Genomic DNA, 21,184 nt, shown 5'->3' on the forward strand with positions numbered 1-21,184 from the left:
TTTTTCTCAAAATATGTCAGTTGACATTTCAAATCTGATATAAAGAATGTGTTTTAAAATTACTCTTAAATTTACATTTAAATTAATTGTTTTAAAAGTGGTGTTAGCAGATAGATGCATTTAACTAGAAACAATTTGCTTGGTTTGAGGTAAGCCTCAAGTAAATATTTTTGTTCAATCTGTGTCTCTATCTGTGCATGATTTGTGTAATATATTATTTTCAAATACACATTTATATTTGCAGATAATTATTTATGAATCCATTCAGTTTACTTAACGCCAAGTACAGCAGAATCACAATCATGAATGGTTTCTATTCATGCAAAGCCTGCCTCCTTCCTTAACCTTCCTTCCTTCCTCCCTTCCTTCTCTCCTCCCTCCCTCTCTCCCTTCCTTCTTCCCTTTCTCTGTCCCTCCCTCCCTCCCTCTCCTCCTTGCTTCATTCCTTCCTCCCTCCCTCTCTCCCTCCCTCCCTTCCTTCTGAGGTCTTCCTACTGGGCATCTTCAGTTTATTTCAATACAAATCCCTCTTCAGACAGTTAGTAATCATTACTTGTGTGACAAGTTATTTTCAACCTTTAAATAAGCAGTTTTAAGGCTTTCATTATTTTTCATATTATTTTGTAAACTCATTCTTCCTTAAGTTGAAAAAGAGGGGTAAATACTTATTGGTAGCCCTAATGTGGCATAAAAGTAGAGGATTAAACCATCTAAACTTGGCATGATTACTGAATGAAGCACTGTTTCAAGAATGTTGTGAGACTAGACTTGTCTCAAAATCAAATGAACCTGGCATGGAAAGAAGTTACTGCTATGACGCCAGAAGAAGTAATTAAGCATTCTTAAAGATTTTTTTCCAATAGTAGTTACTGAAATTATTAAACATAATTACTAATATTCCAAGTGTAAGTTACGTGACATAGAGATAAAAGTTTATCTCTTATAAAATTAACTTTATAAACACATTGCTGGCATTTTAAACAATTGCATAAAAAATAATGGTAATGCTCCTAAATAGTATGGAATAAAGTCCATTTCTGATCTTTGATCCTTTTTGGCAATGTAAGTCTAAGTTGCAGCTTTGTCTAGCTTTTAATCTGCAAAGATATGCCACTGTTTTTTTATTCATCAAAAATTATGGGGACAAGTAACTTCAAAGAGCTTTTATACTGATATATCCCCAATGCCTAGAACAATAAATAATACCCCACAAGTGTTCATATATATCAGTTGAATAAATAAATTTTAATAATCACAACAATATGTACCTTGACTCACATATGACATATTCTCTGCTTGGAAAAAAAATGCCTCAGTTTCCAATAAATTCTTTTTTTTTTAAGATTTTATTTATTTATTTGACAGAGATAGAGAGAGAACACGAGTAGGCAGAGCTGCAGGCAGAGGGAGAAGGAGAAGCCGGCTCTCCGCCGAGCAGGGAGCCCGATTCGGGGCTCGATCCCAGGACCCCAGGATCATGACCTGAGCCGAAGGCAGCCGCTTAACTGACTGAGCTACCCAGGCGCCCCTCCAATAAATTCTTTTTATATGAACACATTTCCCCTAAATCTTTTCCCTCTTACTATTTTTACATTTCCAAATGATAGCATAATAATTTTAGATTTATACTAGATCAAAATTGCCTTCAATAATATTTCTATAATTCTGACAGTTTCCTCAAAACTACCCAGAGTAAGATAAATAAAAATAATATATTACCTTATCGTTAGCCTACCATTCTCCATCATAGTCACATGAGAAAAGACATGTATTTATTTTTCTTTACACACATTAATTCAAACCTAATTCTATTTTTGCATCATATTTTTCTCCAAACTGAAAATACAAGCACAGAGTTTCTCAGGGAATGTAGGTCTTCATGAGCTGCTGAATAAAGGTGGCCCAGAACTGTTTTAAGTGGTATCCTGTCAGAGCACAGACAAAAAATTGGCCTAGCTGGTTGGAAACCAGACCTTTCTACTTTGTTTACATTCACTTATATACCTAATACTTTCTCCTAAGTCCAAGCACTGAGTTAAGCCCCTCCAAGATTGCTAAGGTATGCAAAACATCATGGCCTATTTCATATTCTAAGGGGGTAGAAAGTCAAGAACACGTATAATGATATAAACACCATATGAAAATGCCAAAGAGAAGTTCAGGATGTCCTAGGGCAAAGGCAGCTTCAGAAGACAAAGTGGGAGGATTAGAGAGGGTTAGCAGACATTAAGGAGCCCATGTGTAAAGACAAAGACATATGAAAAATTTAAAGGGACACATTTTAGAGACCATGAAAGACCATGAACAGGTTTTCACGGCTGGAAAAAAAGATACACAGTGAATGTGTTGTAGTAATGCAGGCAAGAAGCCTGAATAAAAGCAGTGCTTGTCTTCTCACCAAGAGAAAAAGAAATGGAGGACCCTCAGTAGCCATGGCTCCAAATGACTGTCACTCTAGATGTGAATGCTCTAAGAATCTTGAATATTTGCATACTTAGGAAATAGCTAGTTCTGATAATTTCACCTTTTAACTCATGATGCTTTCTTGAGGTTCTAGGCTCAGTTCTAATTGGCTTCATATTAACAGGGACAACTGAAAACATTTTATTCTATTTTCCTGGTCATTATTAAAATCCTTTGGTCTCTTCTGCGTGGGCCTGCCATTGGCTTCATCAAGATTAAAATTCTTATTAACACCTCTATTCAATGGAGTAGAAACTGGCAACCATCAGGTTGAACCAGTGCGTGACCTGAGCTTTGAGTGTTCCCATAGTGAGCCTAAAAAGATGCAGCAGAATGGGCAGGATATCAAATGACAGGAAAATACACCAGGAGAAGCTACTTTTGGAGTCAGACCCACAGGGCTATAAATTGTGGCTCCTATGTTCACTAATGGAACCGATTAAGGAGAATGTCTTAATCTCATTTTTGGCAATTGTAAAATTGGATTAATAATACTTCACAGGGTTGTGTGAGAATATATGTTCAGAGAAAATAATGTTTAACAGCATATTTCTCTGTGACCAAGACATAATACACTACTAGTGATTTGTTATTTCTCTCGCCAACTTTCCCATCGGAAAATCAAATAGAAACAGAAAAGGTAAACTTCAAAAGGCTTTCCCTTCTGGACTTTTGCAAATTCTGTTCCACTCACTGCTTCTCTTCATCTAGGTAGCTGCTTCTTCCTTCTGGGCTCAGCTTTCATGTCACTTCCTTCAAGAAATCTTTCCTATAGGCTGAATTATCTTTCTGTGCTAACCACTGTATTTCATTCGACTGCCTTTGAGGTAACTTCTATCTTTTTCAGAATCACACATAGATTGCAAACGCATTGAGGGCAAGAAATATCTCTGACATCGCTGTTTTCTCAGTGCCTAATAGTGACAGGTCCATTGTAAATACCAAATTTGTTTACTGACCAATTGACTAATGAAACAAAATTGCTCTGCAAAGCAAAAATAATCCCATCATGTCATCACATATGGTAGGCACACATCTATGCTTCATAACTTCTATAATTACTTGATAGGCGATGGTTCTAATACCAGTTACAATAGATGAAATGTTTGGATTACTGTCAGTTACTCCTAATTTTATAAACTTGAGATATTACTTCATGTTGGCACTTATTGCAACCAGTGGGACTAAACCATACAGGTGTATTTCTAATAAACTAAGTTCTAATTTAAATTATAATGGCTTCCCAAGCAGATTACTAGAGAATTTTAAAAATATCAATGAGAGGACAAACAGATTGCCATTTGATTTTAACACCAGGCCCTTAGACACAGACTGAGTTGGTCCTCATTGGCCCTTTTGCCCTAATGTTACTAACTACTATTAACCACAGATATTATTATTATTTTTTAAAGATTTTATTTATTTATTTGAGAGAGAGAGTGAAAGAGAGAGAAAGCACGAGAGGGGGAAGGGTCAGAGGGAGAAGCAGACTCCCCACTGAGCAGGAAGCCCAATGAGGGACTCCATCCCGGGACTCCAGGATCATGACCTGAGCCAAAGGCAGAAGCTTAACCGACTGAGTCTCTCTCTGTCAAATAAATAAATAAAATCTTTTTTTTTTAAAAAAGAAGAAGTTTAACCAACTGAGTCACTGAGACGCCCCCCTCAGATGTTATTGACCTCATATTTAACATCCAGATGTAAATGTGAAATGCCATGCTTATTATTATTTTTTATTTCTACTAGAAATCCTTGCTCCAGATCTGCACAAAACGGAGCTATATTTGTTCTTAAACAACTTACTTAAAGAATACTCAATTTTACTTTGCTATTATTTATCTCTGTCTCTCCTCCCTGGGTGCTTCTGTTAAAATTAATTTGCATTTAGACCTCAGGAATTTATATTGCCATTAGAATTGTGAAATGTTTTTACTCAGCACAACTAAGAACTGATGTTTTACCTCCCACTAATGGACCTTTAATTAGGCACTGTAATGAACCATTCTGTCATTCCTTCATTTATGGAGAGAAGATTTTGTATATGCAAGATAAAATTTTGACAGAACACCAGGTCCACTGAACCTTGCTGACTCACATATAATATATCCTAAATTTATTATGCTTTTTTGTCAGCTGTTGGATTTATTATTTTAATGACACTGTCCACAAACTTATTTTGCTGCCAAAGAACAGCATCACCATGTTTGTTGACATCTTGATCAACAATTCCTGGGGTCCAATTCTGATTGTAGTATTACCACTTTGGGACCTTGAGCAAGTTATTTAACCTCTGTCTAAGGATTAATTGGTTAATTTTAATAAGTGTTTTGCAGTAAAAGGTGGGAAGTGCTATGACTGCTAATAGTGATAATAAAATGATAATGCAGACTTTTATAATGCATCAGGCTACCTCAGACTGTGATTCTATTAAGTTGTCAATTAAAATATATGCTAACTGAATTTATTTTTTTTAAGAAACCAAATCGGTATAATGATGGCCACATAGTATTTTTTTAACTTAGATCAAAAAGAATAAAAATGGCAATGCTTCAACTTAAAAAAAATTTTTTTAAAGTTAAAAAAAATCAACGTTCTATGATGATGGACCAATGGGGAACAGAGAAAAGCTGCATAGAAAAATACCAGATGGTTGTACCCTGATTAAATGTAGCTCTTGTACATTAAGTTGATTATTCTTTATTAACTTGTCTCCAAACTGCTTTCATTTATTTATCTATGATTATTTATTTATTTGACAAATGCCATTGTTGGGTGTAATGTCAAAGAGGTCATCCCAGACAAATAGGAGGAAAGCACACAATTAGCAATAATACCAGATTAAAGTGAATAGAAACAGACAGAGGTAAAGAAGCAGTGACTTGAAAATTCAAAAGAGAAAGAGATTCATTCTCTTGGGCAGATGTGAAGAACTTCACAAAGGGAACGGCCTTTAAACCGGACAGGGACAGATAGGATTTGGCATGGAGAGTTGAAGGTGAGGAGGAATCCAAAGAAAGTGCATTCCAGAGGAAGAGAAAAACAGGAGAAAGTCGCAATGCTAGGGAAATTGACATATGGCGAAGCAGGGTAAGTGTGGTTTTACTAGAATAAGGGAGAAAGTAGTCTGGATAGTAATGAGGGTCTGCATTACTTAGGGGAGGAGTTGGTGTTGTCCCTGATCTGCTTGGAAATCATTCAGGGTTGTGAGAATATTGGAGCCAAAAAGAAAAAGCCCATGAGTTAGTAGGCAGAAGTTGTGCTGAAATATTCTGCCCTGTTGAGAGGAAGGAGGAGGAGGGGAGAGCCATGAGGACGTAAGCAAGGTGTGTAAGCAAGGTGTGACACCCACACATGACTGGATTGTTTTTGCTAGATAAACTCTGCAGGCCTATGACACATATCATTTAAGAGATAACCTAGGAAAGCAATGTGAAAAGAGCATTGGCTGAGGGTAGTGGCATTTATATATGTCAAGAGGCTGGCCTACATGAGCAGAATATACACTTAGAAAAGGCAACACCAGTTTGTAACCAAATTTGTCTCTACTGAAGCAGAAGTGACCCCCTGCTGGAACATCAGAAGGGAAATATTTAATATTGCTCTTGACTCTCAAAATAAGTCAGTGCATATTGCTTGATTCAATGCTGTTCCACGTACTTCCTGCAGTGAACAGAGACCTAGGCTACTCTCTGGGAGGGCCTCAATGACATCAAACCATCTGGGGGCCAAAATGTTGAGTAACTTTTAAGGGTATGGGATCTGGAGTTGGATTACCCAGGCAGAATCCTGACTCTCCCCTTTACTAACTGTGTGATCTTCAGGAGGCTCTTTGTGCCTCCTCAGTAGCATCCTCTGCAAAATGAGAATAAAAGCAACACCTAGCTCATTAGTGGGATTAAATGGATTAATATAATTAATGCAGAAAAAGAAGTAAACACAAGAATGCCCAGATATGGAAAGATCTCAGTAAATGTGATTGAGACAGAAAACCATTCTTCTTATTATGAATACAACATATAGCTGTGGCTACTCTTTTGAGAATAGGTACAGAGGGAGCAGAGGGAAAACATGGAGATCAGTTAGTAATTATGCAGGTAAGAAATACTGGAAACTTCAATGAAGGTAGTGGGGATGGAGCTGGTGATAAGTGTTCAGATTCTGGCTATATTTTAAAAGAAAAAGTGAGAAAGAAATTGGGGTGTAAAAGAAAGAGAAGTCAAGAATGAATCCAAAATAGGTGAATGGGAATTAAGGAGTAAACCTGTGGTGATGAGCCCTGGGTGAGGTATGGGATTGTTGAATCACTGGATTATACAACCGAAACTAATATAACACTGTTTGTAACTATAGTGGAATTAAAACAAAAAATAGATATGAAAAATCTTTAAAAAAAATAATGAAGTGGGTTAGATTTAAAAAAAAAAAAAAAGGATGAATCCAAGATACTTGGACCTGAGAGATGAGTGTTTCTCTTTATAGATACAGGGTAAACAGTGGTAGAAGTGATTTTGGGTGAGAAAATCAGGTTAATTTGGAGCCAACTCAAACTGTCAAATAGACAATTAGGTATAAAAATCTGGAATTCAGGTGGGAGTTTCAGCTAGAGATAAACATTTGGAATCATTTGTATTTGGATAGTATTGAAGGTCATCTGATTAGTTGAAATCATCTAGGCATCAGGTCTCAATCTCGGTCATATATGTGAAACACGTGGAAAACCTTAAATACTATTGCAGCCTAACAGAATCAGAATCTTTGGAGGTGATGTTTGGGAAACTGTATCTTACAAAACTGTTTATAAAACTGTTTATTCTAATGGTTCAATTTGTACGGAAATCACAGGCTCGAGATGTGAGTGTTTTTGAGAAAAGAGAGATGTAAGTACAGTCATGAGCCACTCCAATGTTTAGAGGTCAGGGAGATGAGGGGAACCAGCAAAAGATGGTGAAAAGAAGCAGCCAGTAAAACTGGAATGAAAACACGAGAGTGGTAAAGACGAATAAAGGTGTTTTAAGGGGGGAGTGATTAACTTCGTACGGTGGGATAGAATAAGAATTGATAATTGGCCATTGAATATGAGAACATGGATGACAATAAAATAAATTAACTTGACTTCGATGAAAGCTATTTCAGCAAAATAGTGAAGATAACAACCTGCCAGAGGTGAGGTCAAAAGAAAAATGAGAGGAACTGTAGCATATAACAACTCTTTGGAATAATGCTACAGGTCAAAAAAAAAAAAAAAATAAGCAGGGAACTAAAGTTGTGGGTAGAAAGAGATATGGGCACAAGGCAAGGTTGTTCAAGAAAGAACTAGGGAGAGAGGAAAATATTGATAAAGGAGAAAGATGGGGACAGTTGTAAGAGATGTGTCCACAAGTAGATAAGAGGGATGGAATGTATGAGTGGATAGTATAGCATTAGAGGTAGCACAAGGTTCCTACTCCTAAGAAGACAAAGTCTATGGATATAAAATAAAGTAGTTCGAGAGATGTGATGGTGGGAGCTCATGGCAGTTCTCTTTAGATAGCTTCTATTTTGATCAATGAAATAGAAAGCAAGTTCTTGAGCTCAGGATGAATTTGGGGAGCAGGGATCGGAGGTTTGAGGAGAAAAAAGAAGACCTGACAGACATCTAGGAGAGTCAATAGATTAGCACAACACAGTAGAAGCCATAGTAAGTGCCCATTTGAAATTGGTGATAAAAACTCAAGTGAGACCTGTCTGTACGATTATGTGCTCTTCTTCAGTGGCATCCAGCAGTGGGGCACCAGTTCAGAGCAGATGGAGAACTGGATTTAACCATGGTTACAGTTTTCTAGGGAAGTGCAACAGAAGGGAAGAAAGAGCATGAGAACTGAGGGTATATACGAGGGCATGATTACAACGATGGATTCGAGAATCTAAGCTGGGGAAAGAAGAAACATTGAATCTTTAAAATGAGAAGGATGAGGAGGACCAATGTAAAGAATAGTTGGAGTTAGGGTGATGGAGGGAGTGAACCTGAAAAATAAGGGGTTGCTGAAATTGAGGTAATGGAGGGAACATTGAGATAAGAGAATTACTTATGGTAAATATCAAAGTCTGTTGGGAGATCGTCTCGTAGGACTTGCTTTCACTTACAGTACTGACACCTGTCCCCAGTGTGTTCAGGCTGGCAGTGGCAGTGAGGCTGGTTCCCAGCAGTCACACTGCAGGTCCCTCCATTTTGACAAAAGTCCTCACAGACCGTCTTAGCACAGTTTGGTCCAGTGAACCCCAGGGCACAGCTGCAGGTGGGTCTCCCTGTTGGAAAAGAAAAAGGAACAAAAAGGAAATTATTTGACTACAATGGTTTATTTTCACAGCATCCTCACTGGATAAGAAACAGGGAGCCAAGATTCTGGTCAAGGTTTGTCCACTACTTAATCTGTGATTTTAGGCAGTAACTTGACCTCTGTGGGTCTTAGTTTTCCCATGTTCCAGTGAAGCCTGGATTAGAAGATAACTCAGATTCACATCAGGTAAAATAACCAGAGCTCATTTTATGAACAATTACATATTTATGCAGTTGTGTTATGTTCTGAAATGCTTGTTTTATTCTTTGTACTTCTCTGTTCATGTCCATTTTGCTTTTTCAATTATTTTTATTCTATTCATATAGTAATGCAGATTGTATTAGCCATTAGAATATAAAATAGAGACAATCATATTGCTTTTTTATTCTTTTTTTCTTTCTTTCTTTCTTTTTTTTTTTTAGTGTTCAACGATACATTAGTTGCGTATAACACCCACGTGCCCTCCTTAATACCCATCACTTGGTTTCCCCATCCCCCCAACCCCCGCTCCTCTGAAACCCTCAGTTTGTTTTGCAGAGCCCAGAATCTCTCATGGTTTGTCTCCGTCACTGATTTCTTCCCCTTCAGTTTTCCCTCCCTTCCTCTATGGTCCTCCACACTATTCCTTATGTTCCACATACCATATGATAATTGTCTCTCTCTGCTTGACTTATTTCACTTAGAATAATCCCCTCAGACAATCATATTTCTGTGTTGAATCATCATGTACCACCATTGCTAAAGCATGAGTTTAGACTTAAAAGTAAATATCTTAATATGTTTAAAGTGGGTATGGCATCTATAATACTTATGCAATTATTTATTTTAGTTGATGTAAATATACATACTGCATTTCGTATATAAGCACTTAGTAAGTCCTATTTTATTTCATTTTGAGATTTTTTTATTCATGGGAAAAGACTGTCGCTTGTAGACTAGTAAGATGATTTAAAGTCTAGTGTTAACAGCACACAAGGGCAAATCTAATGGATCATTTGTAGATACTTTTCTTTATTTGCTCGGTGGAAACTAACATCACAAGAAAGGTGAACAATCCTTTAAGGTGTTTGGAACATAACACAGTTAACCGTTACAGGAATGAGTCTCTCTAACTGCCTGGAATGTCAAAGGAATGAGTCTCTCTAACTGCCTGGAATGTCAAAGGCTGGGTGGAAAATGGAGTACAGAACTACCTCTGTAAGAGAGATTAAGGAAAACAAAATGAAATAATGGCCATCATTTGTAATGGGGAAAAGTGAAGTTTAGAGGTTGTGCAAATGTAAAGAAATAACATGAAAGAGAATAAAAAAGAAATTTAGTTATAGATCTGAATTAACTAGGACTTGGAAATGTCACTCAGGTGAAAGCACCAGAGAATATCCAACCATCTCCTCTCTCACCTTTGTAGACATGAAGCATAATTAGAATGGTCATAAAAATGTATGAGTATAAGGCTTAGATTTGAAGTGTGAAAATGATATGTTTTCTCTATTGCCATAGATTCTACATTCTATATTTTTTTGAAAAGCATTCATAAGTGAATAAAATGCCTTCAAATAAAATCCACCTGTATTTCCAAGGGAATAAACAAGTTGAGGTTCCACAACCTATTTATTTATTTTGCCTTGAAAGCTCTCCACATACTTAAACATAGTTGAAGCTATTGCTTCTCAATGAACAAAGTTACATACATTTTTATGGTGAGTAGCATTGCTTTATAACTTATGTATAAATGTTATTAGTTTGGTGGCAGATAAATGCCTATTAATAGGTTGAGAAGCAAGGTAAATTTTACGTACATTAAAAACTGAGTCACATCATGTTTTCCACTCCCAGAAAATGGCTTTAAAACTTTTAGCTAATTATTTTTCTTAATAATGGTAGTGAGTTTTCTAGTTGTTGCTTACATATAGACAAAATATCTTCATGGGAACAATAATGGGTGAAAAACAAAGACACAAACAAGAGAATGAATAGTGGTAGAAGATGAGGAGGACAGAGAATTGTTGGAACACAGTTACCAAGGAAAATGAAAGCTCCGAACAAAAGTAATTCCTCTTCATCAACAAGAAATAGTGAATGCCTTACAAAGAAATAGACCATATAAACAGGGACATAACTTAACATGAGCTAAATGTGAAACAAACAGAACAGAAAGTACAGGAGAAATCAAAATGCATTAGAATAATCACAAAAAGTGCCATATGGTGGAGGACTTAAGCACCGTAGATTTATGTTTTTCTACATTATTTTCCAGGTTTTTAAAAATTAGGAGTGAAAAACATTGAAGTGATAGAAGTTTGAAAGAAACAAATGCAACCCACTAAGGCACTTGAAAACTATCCCAGTCACTGCGAGAATGACACCATGCTTTTATCTCATCTACAGCTGTTTTGAAACTAGGGTGGAGTGACCAGGTTGTCCCCCACCTCTCCCCGCCATCAGCCTATGCCTCACATCATTTAGATTCTGGCTGAATTATTTTCAAAAGGCTTCTTTCTCTTCCTTTAAAAAGATTTCTTTTTGACAAGTAGAAATCTTCATATTCAGGGGAACATTACCAACTTGAAGCTGTGTGTTGATACAGCAGATCTTTTGTTTGCTGATGGGAAATGAACTACATGTCACAGAATTTTATAATGGGCTTCATCTAATATTTTCACGAATCTCTCTGGGTGCACCCTAACAAGTTGCATTGGATTTATTTATAAAGATTTTTTAGGTAGCTCAATTTGATTTTGGCATTTGAAAAGGCAACGATACTGTTACGATGACTAAGGTATAGATTTATAGCAGTGAAGTGTCCAGGGAGTTTGGGAGTTGACAGCCTACAAGAGTAGTATAATCAGAAAGAGCATCAATTAACTGGAGGAAGGAGGGGGAGGATCAGTCTGCATTCTATAGCATTCAGATCTTTAAAGTGTGGGTTGTCAGACTGCCTGGATATAGACTATCTGTGCCAACTACCTGTGGGGGGGACCGTGAGCATCACTTCTCTGCTTCTTTATGCAAAAAAATGGGGATAATAATATGGGGTTGTGGTGTAGAATCAAGTAAATGAGATTATACATACAAAGCATTTCTAAAGGTACTAGGCACATAGAAGGCACTCAGTGACACTTTAGCCCTAATTGTTTATTATTATTATTGTTGTTATTTCTACTGAGATTCACCATTTATCACTTTGTAACTGTGTCCTAAAGAGACACTGTAACATACTAAGAAAATCTTTTGGAAAATTGTCTTAAATTACACATTTTATCTCCATTAATTATTTAAGATAAAATTAAATTTGAATTTGTATGGCAGCGATGGGATAAAGCAGAAATTCCCCATCAAGTCTCAGACTTTAGCAACTTTAACTTTGAAGGATAGGTCTTTTTCTCTCTTTACTTTCTCAACATGCTTAATTCTACACTTAAAAAGAAGGAACACACAACAAACACAAACAAAAAAAGCATATCTAGTATTTTTATCAAGTCCATTTGCTTGTATAACTTCAAATTTTGATATATACTTGAACTTTTTAAGAAAGAGTCTACACTCACAGCTGCCAGTTCTACCAAATATATGACAACATCTTTGATCATAAAGTCACATTCCAATCCTTTACTGGGTTTACAGTTTTTATTTTTTCAATATACAAAACGATGTATCTTAATCTGTTACTTCTCTTTGCTATTTCAGAAGACAGGACAGATCCCTCAATACGGAGGTATTGTTCACATAAATCAATTCTGATTCCCTTGTGGTAAAAAGGTTTAGGGATGGAGAAGTTGATGTGTGTTTTCTTTACTGTGTATTTATGTACTCTTGAAAAGCTTATCTCTGATCTCTTAATCCCTAAATCCACTGATTTCTTTTCAATCATCCTCCTCAAATGTTCTCCATAATTTTACACATTTTATTCTTGAAATTTATTTTTTATTTTTTATTACACATTTATTGCACATCTACTCTTAAAAAATTCTGTCTCTACTTGGTTTCTAAGACACTACCGTTGTTGATTTCCCTTTTTTTCTGACTGTCCTTTTCAGTTGCCTTTGTGTTTTCTCTTTCTGTCTCTTAAAATATTCTTCTAAATTTCTTTTTGGTGATACAGTTTCATGGCTTCAACAATTGTCTCTCTATCCAAATATTTCAGTCTCAATTTTCTGACTCTGGGCTCATTCTCCTTCCAAAATGACAGACCTTCATTCTCAGTCTTTGTCATATGCCTCAGTGTGTCTCTGCCTGAACTTCAGTAGGTTCAACTCTCCCATGAGCCAAAAGAGAGAAAATTCAGGATGCCTGGGTGGCTCAGTTGGTTAAGCGTCTGCCTTTGGCTTGGGTCATGATCCCGGGGTCCTGGGATCGAGTCCCACATCGGACTCCCTGCTCCGCAAGGAGCCTCTTTCTCCCTCTGCCTCTGCCTCTCTCTCTCTCTCTCTCTGTTTCTCATGAATAAATAAATAAAATCTTAAATAAAAAAAGAGAGAAAATTCTTCTCATAAACATTGGCGTTGTGTATGGTAGCATACACAATTTCTGAAGACTAGGTTCTCCCAGTGCTAGGTCTGTTCCATATTTAAGTTGGACATTGTATGTTAGCAAAGGGCCTTACTAGCTGTGTACAACAAATGGAGCTTAGTTTAATTGCTCCGTTAATTTATTATTAATTTATCTGCTTCTGTTCATAGACAAATGGAAACTGTTTGCACATATCTTCAAAATTGTGCCAGCAAATTTTCATGCAACAAGGTAAATAAATAATAAATGCTGAGATTTAACTGGATAACCAGTAGTAGCTAATGTCAAATATGGTGAAAATATAACTAAAGGTGCTGATCCAATAATACATATTATTAAAGAATATTCATTGACATGACTAAAGATTGTATTGCATAAGAAAAATAGAAACGTCTTGGATTCTCACAGAGTTCTTGAAATTTCGCCGGTCTTACATGGCCCTTACATACCCAAACTAGCCTCAGTAAAAATGGGTCATCCTGAAATATTTCATAAGAATATTTAACAGGAACTAAATAATAAATTTAGTGCAAAGTTAAATCATTTGTTTTTTGGTATTAGACAGACCTGGAAATCAAATCTTATTAGATATTTATTAATTATGTGGCTTTGCAAAACTTACATTTCTTCACTAGATCTCATTTTGCATCTCATGTAAAATGGTGCTAGTAATGCCTACTATGTGCTGGTAAAACACATGGCACAATGTCTGCCACATAGCAAGTACTTAATTGGTAGTGTTATTACCAGTAGTTGTGTGGGTATTATTATTACTATTAGTATTTTTATTAAACAAATTACCAACCTAGGTTATTATTTAAACTTCATTGAGTACATATGCCTTTATTAAGAAACTACATATGGAATCCCAATACACAGTTTTTCCATATGTATTCTTTCAAAAATAACATATAAATATATATTCATATATATCAGCTCAAAATAATGTTTTAAAATACATAATAAAAATGGAATCTTTTCTATTACATAGATAGGTAACTACATGGATATTATAATGATTCACCATTGGTCTTTGTTAAATGAGCATTAAATTTATATGATTTGGTTATAGTTTACTTTTGGATAAATGAACCTATTTGACTATATGCTACTTTTGTTATATAGTCATAGCCAGTGATTTCTCTGATGTGAGTAGACAATCTTGTTGATTTTTAGTGATAATAGGCAATGTCTTGGAGCATTGACTTTGGAATAATCTAGATTCTTGGATTCTAGTTATCTTACTTAACCATTCTAGCTCACATCTAAAAAATACCACAATGTAGACATCATTGAGTGATAAGGATTAACTAAGGCAATATGTCTAGGGAATTTGCCATAGTTCTTGGCATTTATTAAGCATTCAAAATGTAGTAGTCACTATATTAAAATTAGGTTTGCAAAATTTCCAAAATATAATTACTGAATATATATCCCATGTAGAAATGACTATTTACTTGCTAATAATTTTAGAGTAAAACTTGCTGTGTACCTTTTGGTCAAGTAATATATGAATAAATATCAATCAATCAATATGCTCAAAAGCATATATTCTTATTTGAATATTATAAAGGCGCTTTTTTTAGTAATTTGATGTATTACTGGTGTCTTTTTAAAAGCTGGATTTATTTAATAAACAGTTTTTAAGCTGATTATAGAGATGCTACTCATCAGTGTGATTTAATCAATATTGTAGGTAGAATTACTTCTCTGCTCAACCTTGGACAAATAAATCATTCCTCTTTTTTCTATATAAACATAATGCTAGAAAATGTGTGGTTGATTCCCATGAAGGAATGCTAGCAAAAGTAATTACATGTGAACTTCCTATGAGACACTGACAGTGTTTATTATTTCTGAGGGGTAGATACCTACCTGCTAGTAAGCATCATTAATCAGTTCTCTTTTCAAGAAATTTATCTGAATTCATACTCATTTGTCAATGTGAACCATGCATCTTACCCTATTTAATTTGGTACTCATTGAGTGAGTCCGGTGCTTGTAAATTTTTAGCCCTGGTTTTAATGTTTTCTACCTAATTAGTCTTCTATTTATGCAGTCATTGTTTAGTTCAAATAGTCTGATAAATACATTGAGTCTAGGTAATAGAATTTAATTGACATTTAAACTGCAGAGCATATTTACAAATGCTTACATTTAATGTTCTATGAAAAGTTTATCTAAAAGTTACATACTCTTTACTTAACATCCTTACTATTTGAACAAAAACCACATTCTTGGTTCTTTTATATAGGATAAAAATAATAAGCTGAGAGGTAGGTTGCATCATTTGGTTAGATACTAGATTGCAATCAGAAAGCCCATCTCCTGATCCCTTACCCCCAAGACCACACTGCTTTGTGAAATCTGTCTTCACTTCTGACTTAGATGCAAGTAATAAAAGTTTTGAATGCTTAAAAAAATTGCTAGTCTTTTTGATAAAGAGATTTGACATTCTACTTTTCTACTTTATATAATGTTTTCCTGGACAGAAAGTGAGCGGCCATTTATACATAATTTTAGTAAGTTAACTATAGCTATCAAGTTGTCTTAAGTATCATACAGATTACAGAGAACTATTCAGTAAACCCTGAAAAAGAAAAGGAGGAACTGTGGACCTTACTTAGCCCTCCCAGGTACTACTTAATATATTCTGGTATGTTTCAAATTATAGGTCACAATCTATTTATACTTCTGGAAAGTTTGTTTTCAGCCAGCTTTGTGAAAATGAGACTGAAATATTTTTGTCCTTTCTGTGAATACAAGGAAGCCAACTCAAACCTGAGATTAGTTTAGAAAGCCGTAAGACTTAATAGTTAAGTACTGCTCTCACGATGTTGTCCAAATGAACGAGTAACTGACTCAAAAAGTCAATAGCAGAATTAGAATCTTACTTTCAATCTCTCATAGGTTTTTTGTGAGGGTGCAAGGACTGAGAATAGCACCTGGCACTCAGTAAGCAGTCAAATATATATTAATTACCATAATCCTGGCAATAATAATAATATTATTATTATTATAAAATATTATTATTATTTTATAATAATAATAATATAATAATTATTATTATTATTTTAATTTCTAATAATTATTATCATTACTTAATTGTTAATTCTAACAGCAATGCATGTTAATTGTGGAACTTGGAAAATACAGACATACAAAGAAGGATCTATTTCCTCACACAAATACTTTATGTATGCATTTTTTTCCATATTGGGCTCATATTATATAAACAATTTTATTTCTTGTCCTTTTTAACTTTAAAATATAATGAAATTACTGGATCTTTTGATGTTTCTACTTTTAATTTTTTTAAGACCTATTTATTTCTTTATTTGACAGAGAGAGAGACAGCGAGAGAGGCAACACAAGCAAGGGGGAGTGGGAGAGGGAGAAGCAGGCTTCCCGCAGAGCAGGGAGCCCAATGTGGGGCTCCATCCCAGGACCCCGGGATCATGACCTGAGCCGAGGGCAGACGCTTAACAACTGAGCCACCCAGGTGCCCCTCTATTTTTAGTTTTTAAGGAGCCTCAAAACGCCGTTTCCACAGTGTTGTACCAATTTGCCTTCCCACCAACAGTGCATGAGGGTTCCCTTTTCTCCACATCCTAGTTAACATTTGTTATTTCTTGTCTTTTTGATACAAGCCATTCTGACTGATATAAGGTGGTATTTCATGGTAGTTTTGATTTGCATTTCCCTGATGATTAGTGATACAGCATTATTTACAATAGCTGAAATATGGAAGCAATCTAAGTGTCTGTTGATAGATAAATGAATAAAGAAGGTATGATATATGTGCAATGGAGTATTAGTCATAAGAAAGAATGAGATTTTGTCATTGTGATGACATGGATGGACCTAGAGGGTATTACGTTAAGTGAAATAAACGGACAAATTCCGGGACGCCTGGGTGGCTCAGTCAGTTAAGCATCTGCCTTAGGCTCAGGTCATGATCCCATGAGCCCATGTCTGGCTCCCTGCTCAGCGGGGAGTCTGCTTCTCCCTCTGCCTGCCCCTCCGCCTGCTTGTGCTCTCTTTCTGTCAAATAAATAAATAAAATCTTAAAAAAAAGACAAATTCCATATGATTCCACTTATATATGGAATTTAAAAAACAAAACAAACATAAAGAACCAACCCATAAATACACAGAATAACCTGGTGGCTGCCACAGGGGAGGCAGTGGGGATGGGCAAAATGGGTGAAGGGGAGTGGGAGGTACAGACTATCAATTATGGAATGAATAAACCACGGGGATGAAAGGTACCAGCTCAGGGAATACAGTCAATGATACTCTAATAGCATTGTATGGTGACAGATGGTAGCTACACTTGTGATGAGCATAGCATAACTTACAGAGTTGTCAAATCACTCAATTGTCCACCTGAACCTAATACAACATTGTGTATCAACTGTACTTCAATAAAAATAAAATAAAATACAATGTGACTATTTTACTATATTATCCTATATTCTACAAGTCTGGTTGTATTTATCATATAACATTCATCTTTTAGATATGATATATCTTACATATTAATTCTTTGGATTCAGGTTTCTATCTCCAATTTTATATTCCAAATAACACTATAATGAACATCTTCACTTCTAAATATTTTGGTTTTTATCATTATGTAATCCTTAGGATATGTTTCTAAAAATTTTATTTAAAGGACACAGAAACTTTTTAAACTCTTGGTGAGTATTTCAAAATTGCTTGCTTCAAGATTTGTACCATGAACATTTTCTTCTGATAGTGATTTAAGGATGCTGGTTTCATCTGTGTGTGACTGCGCTCCTCCTGTTACTTCCTCCTCTCCAAAATCCTCCTTCCTCCTTCTCCTCTTTTCTCCTCTTTTTGTATGTTTGTGTGCATGTGTGTGTGAGACCTGTCTTTTGCCATTTGCTCATTTTGCTTTCTGTATTTTTTCTACTTGATTTGTCATGGCTATGTATTTCTATGTCACTTATTTGTTAAAATTATATGCCTTATTTAATGTTTTTATAATTTTATATTTTCAACATAATATTCTCCTAGATCCTCATAAAGCAAGTAGGACCAAATATCCAGCTTTTAACACTCCCTAAATATAAACAATATTTATGTTAAGGAAGCTAGGACATCAAGCTTAATTTAAATTAAAAACAGCTCTCATTTGAATAAAAAGTGAAAGAAAAACAAAGATGGGAAGTTTGAATGTATGTTCACCCTTTATCAAGATCTTAATTAGGTGATTGTGTACTTTATGTCCTAGGTAGAGATGGGACTTGAGAGACATCAGTATTTACGTTTTGTCATTAGTCCCAGGATGTTTTGAGGGTATCCAAAAGTTCCTAGCTTAACTTGCCTTTGAGCAAACATTTTTAGGGCAGCCATATTTGATCACATTAGATGGCAGCCATATATGCCACCCTCATATTTGGGGCAGTGTCCTGGACAGAAAGAGCCTGAATGAATGAAAAAGAAAAGTCTTACCATCAGCTTATTATTTTAAAAGCCCTTCCTGTTGCAGTGAGAAGAATCTTTTTTTTTTTTTCCCCTTTCCTTAACAGGGGCCACTTTCTGTTTTAGGTCTGGGGACAAAACGTTTCACTGCCAAAGTCCATAGATATGGTAACAGGGAGAATTACAGTGAGAGTTTCTGCTTTCTTCTTTCCCTTAAGACATTTTCTTTTTTTTTTAAAGATTTTATTTATTTATTTGAGAGAGAGAGAATGAGAGATAGAGAGCACGAGAGGGAAGAGGGTCAGAGGGAGAAGCAGACTCCCTGCTGAGCAGGGAGCCCGATGCAGGACTCGATCCCGGGACTCCAGGATCATGACCTGAGCCGAAGGCTGTTGCTTAACCAACTGAGCCACCCAGGCGCCCTCACTTAAGACATTTTCACTTAAGACATTCACTTAAGACATTCAATACAAATGTATTATCTACTATAAAAAATTGCACTGTCACTCCTTAACCTAGGCAGTCCTGCTTTTGTACACTTTCAAACTCCCTAAATTAAAAGTTGCCTTCCCTTCTGCATAACTCCAAACTTTACATGTGAGAGTATTTGGGTATATTGCTCCAAATTTACAAACTCTCTTGCTCTATTACTCTAAATCAGCTGTGTAGAAAACCTTGATTCATTTTTTTTTTAAGATTTTATTTATTTATTTGACAGAGAGAGACACAGCCAGAGAGGGAACACAAGCAGGGGGAGTGGGAGAGGGAGAAGCAGGCTTCCCGCTGAGCAGGGAGCCCGATGCGGGGCTCGATTCCAGGACCCTGGGATTGTGACCTGAGCCGAAGGCAGCCACTTAACGACTGAGCCACCCAGGCGCCCCACCTTGATTCATTTTGATATGAACATTAAAAGCCTAAATAACAGAACTCTAAGAGTAAGGAAAATACCAAACAGCATCAACATACTTTAGAGAATAAATATTTATAAAAATGAAGATTAATTGTAAATATATAGAGTTAATCATGTAAATATCCTCATTATATACATGATGAGAAAAATTCTTCAGTTATTCTCTATTTTCTATAATAGAATGATTGAATAATCCAATGCTTTACTCTCATTTCCATTATTTTGCCCAAAGCAAACTTTATCTTAATGTCCTCCTATGAGCAGGTCATAGAAATGAACTACATGCACCCTTGTCGATATAATCAATGTCAAACTATTTCATTTTGTAGTTCTTTCTTATATGAATACAGTTCATATATTTTATTTTTAGTTTTCTCTATTATAAAAAAAAAACTTAAGGAATGAGGAAACAGTGCAAAATTTTAATTATGCCTCTCAGATGTGTGCTTTTAATTAACTGGTGACATTTCCTTTGTTCAATTATTATAGTTCTATACAACTGTCATAAACTTATAAATTTTAATTAAGGCTGCCCCAAACCCTAGTCATAGAGTGTCCACATAGGAATTTGCCAAAAGGCTTAACCGTAAGTAAACCAACAACGAATAAATCCATGAATTGCCCGCTGGGATTTGTTTAACAAATTAACATTTGTGTGGAGATAATGAGGTTCTACAGTCTATAATACCAAACAGTGTTTTTATAAAACCATATTTTTAAAAGTAAAAAATGCTTTGTAGATGACTTAATTGTATATGATATTATTATTAATATTTAGATGCTCTATGACAATAAACTACATGGCCATATCTCAAGTGAAATTCATATAAGGACTCATTTATATTACTAATTTGAAATATAATTTTTTTCTGAACATGTTATCTATGTAAATCAAGATCTAAGAATCTGGGTGCAAAGATAAAATTAATATAGATTTTAAGAATACAGCAATATCTCGACAAATGATTTGAACAAAACATTAAAAGTTGTGCTGTATCCACATATAGTTCAGGATCCATTAAAAGGGCAGGAAATTCAGTGTTTCATAGATTTGTCCTTGTGGATCCACTGCAGGTTGAAAAGACATTTATAGTTTGGAGTACCAAACTCTTTTCCGTTTAAATATTTCTAAAGGCAGGGTGCCTGGGTGGCTCAGATCGTTAAGCTTCTGCCTTCAGCTCAGGTCACGATCCCAGCGTCCTGGGATCGAGTCCCGCATCGGGCTCCCTGCTCCTTGGGAGCCTGCTTCCCTCTGCTTCTCTCTCTCTCTCTCTCTCCCTCTCTCTCTCATGAATAAATAAATAAAATCTTATAAACAAATAAATACTTCTAAAGGCAAATATAAGAAAAGCATCTGGCTGTAACGCCAAAAATTTTATTATCTTAATGAGAAAATTAACAATCAAATAATAAAATCCTTAAATAACTCATTTGTGTAAGAAAAGCTTCTCTCCTAAAGGAAATGGTATCTGTGTTACTAAAATACAATTACAGGTCATACCCTTTTACCAAACATTCATTCAGTTTTCATTTG

General features: G+C 35.5%; 1 protein-coding gene across 1 annotated transcript in view; it reads right to left on the minus strand.

Annotated features, from left to right (window-relative positions):
* LRP1B (LDL receptor related protein 1B) overlaps positions 1-21,184 on the minus strand; it is a 1,883,216-nt gene that overhangs the window by 63,354 nt on the left and 1,798,678 nt on the right. The window contains 1 exon segment of the mRNA XM_035726875.1: positions 8,587-8,748. Within this exon segment, the coding sequence (XP_035582768.1) occupies positions 8,587-8,748 (162 nt within the window).

This window comes from Zalophus californianus, chromosome 3 (assembly GCF_009762305.2).
Source record: "Zalophus californianus isolate mZalCal1 chromosome 3, mZalCal1.pri.v2, whole genome shotgun sequence".
Taxonomy (NCBI): domain Eukaryota; kingdom Metazoa; phylum Chordata; class Mammalia; order Carnivora; family Otariidae; genus Zalophus; species Zalophus californianus.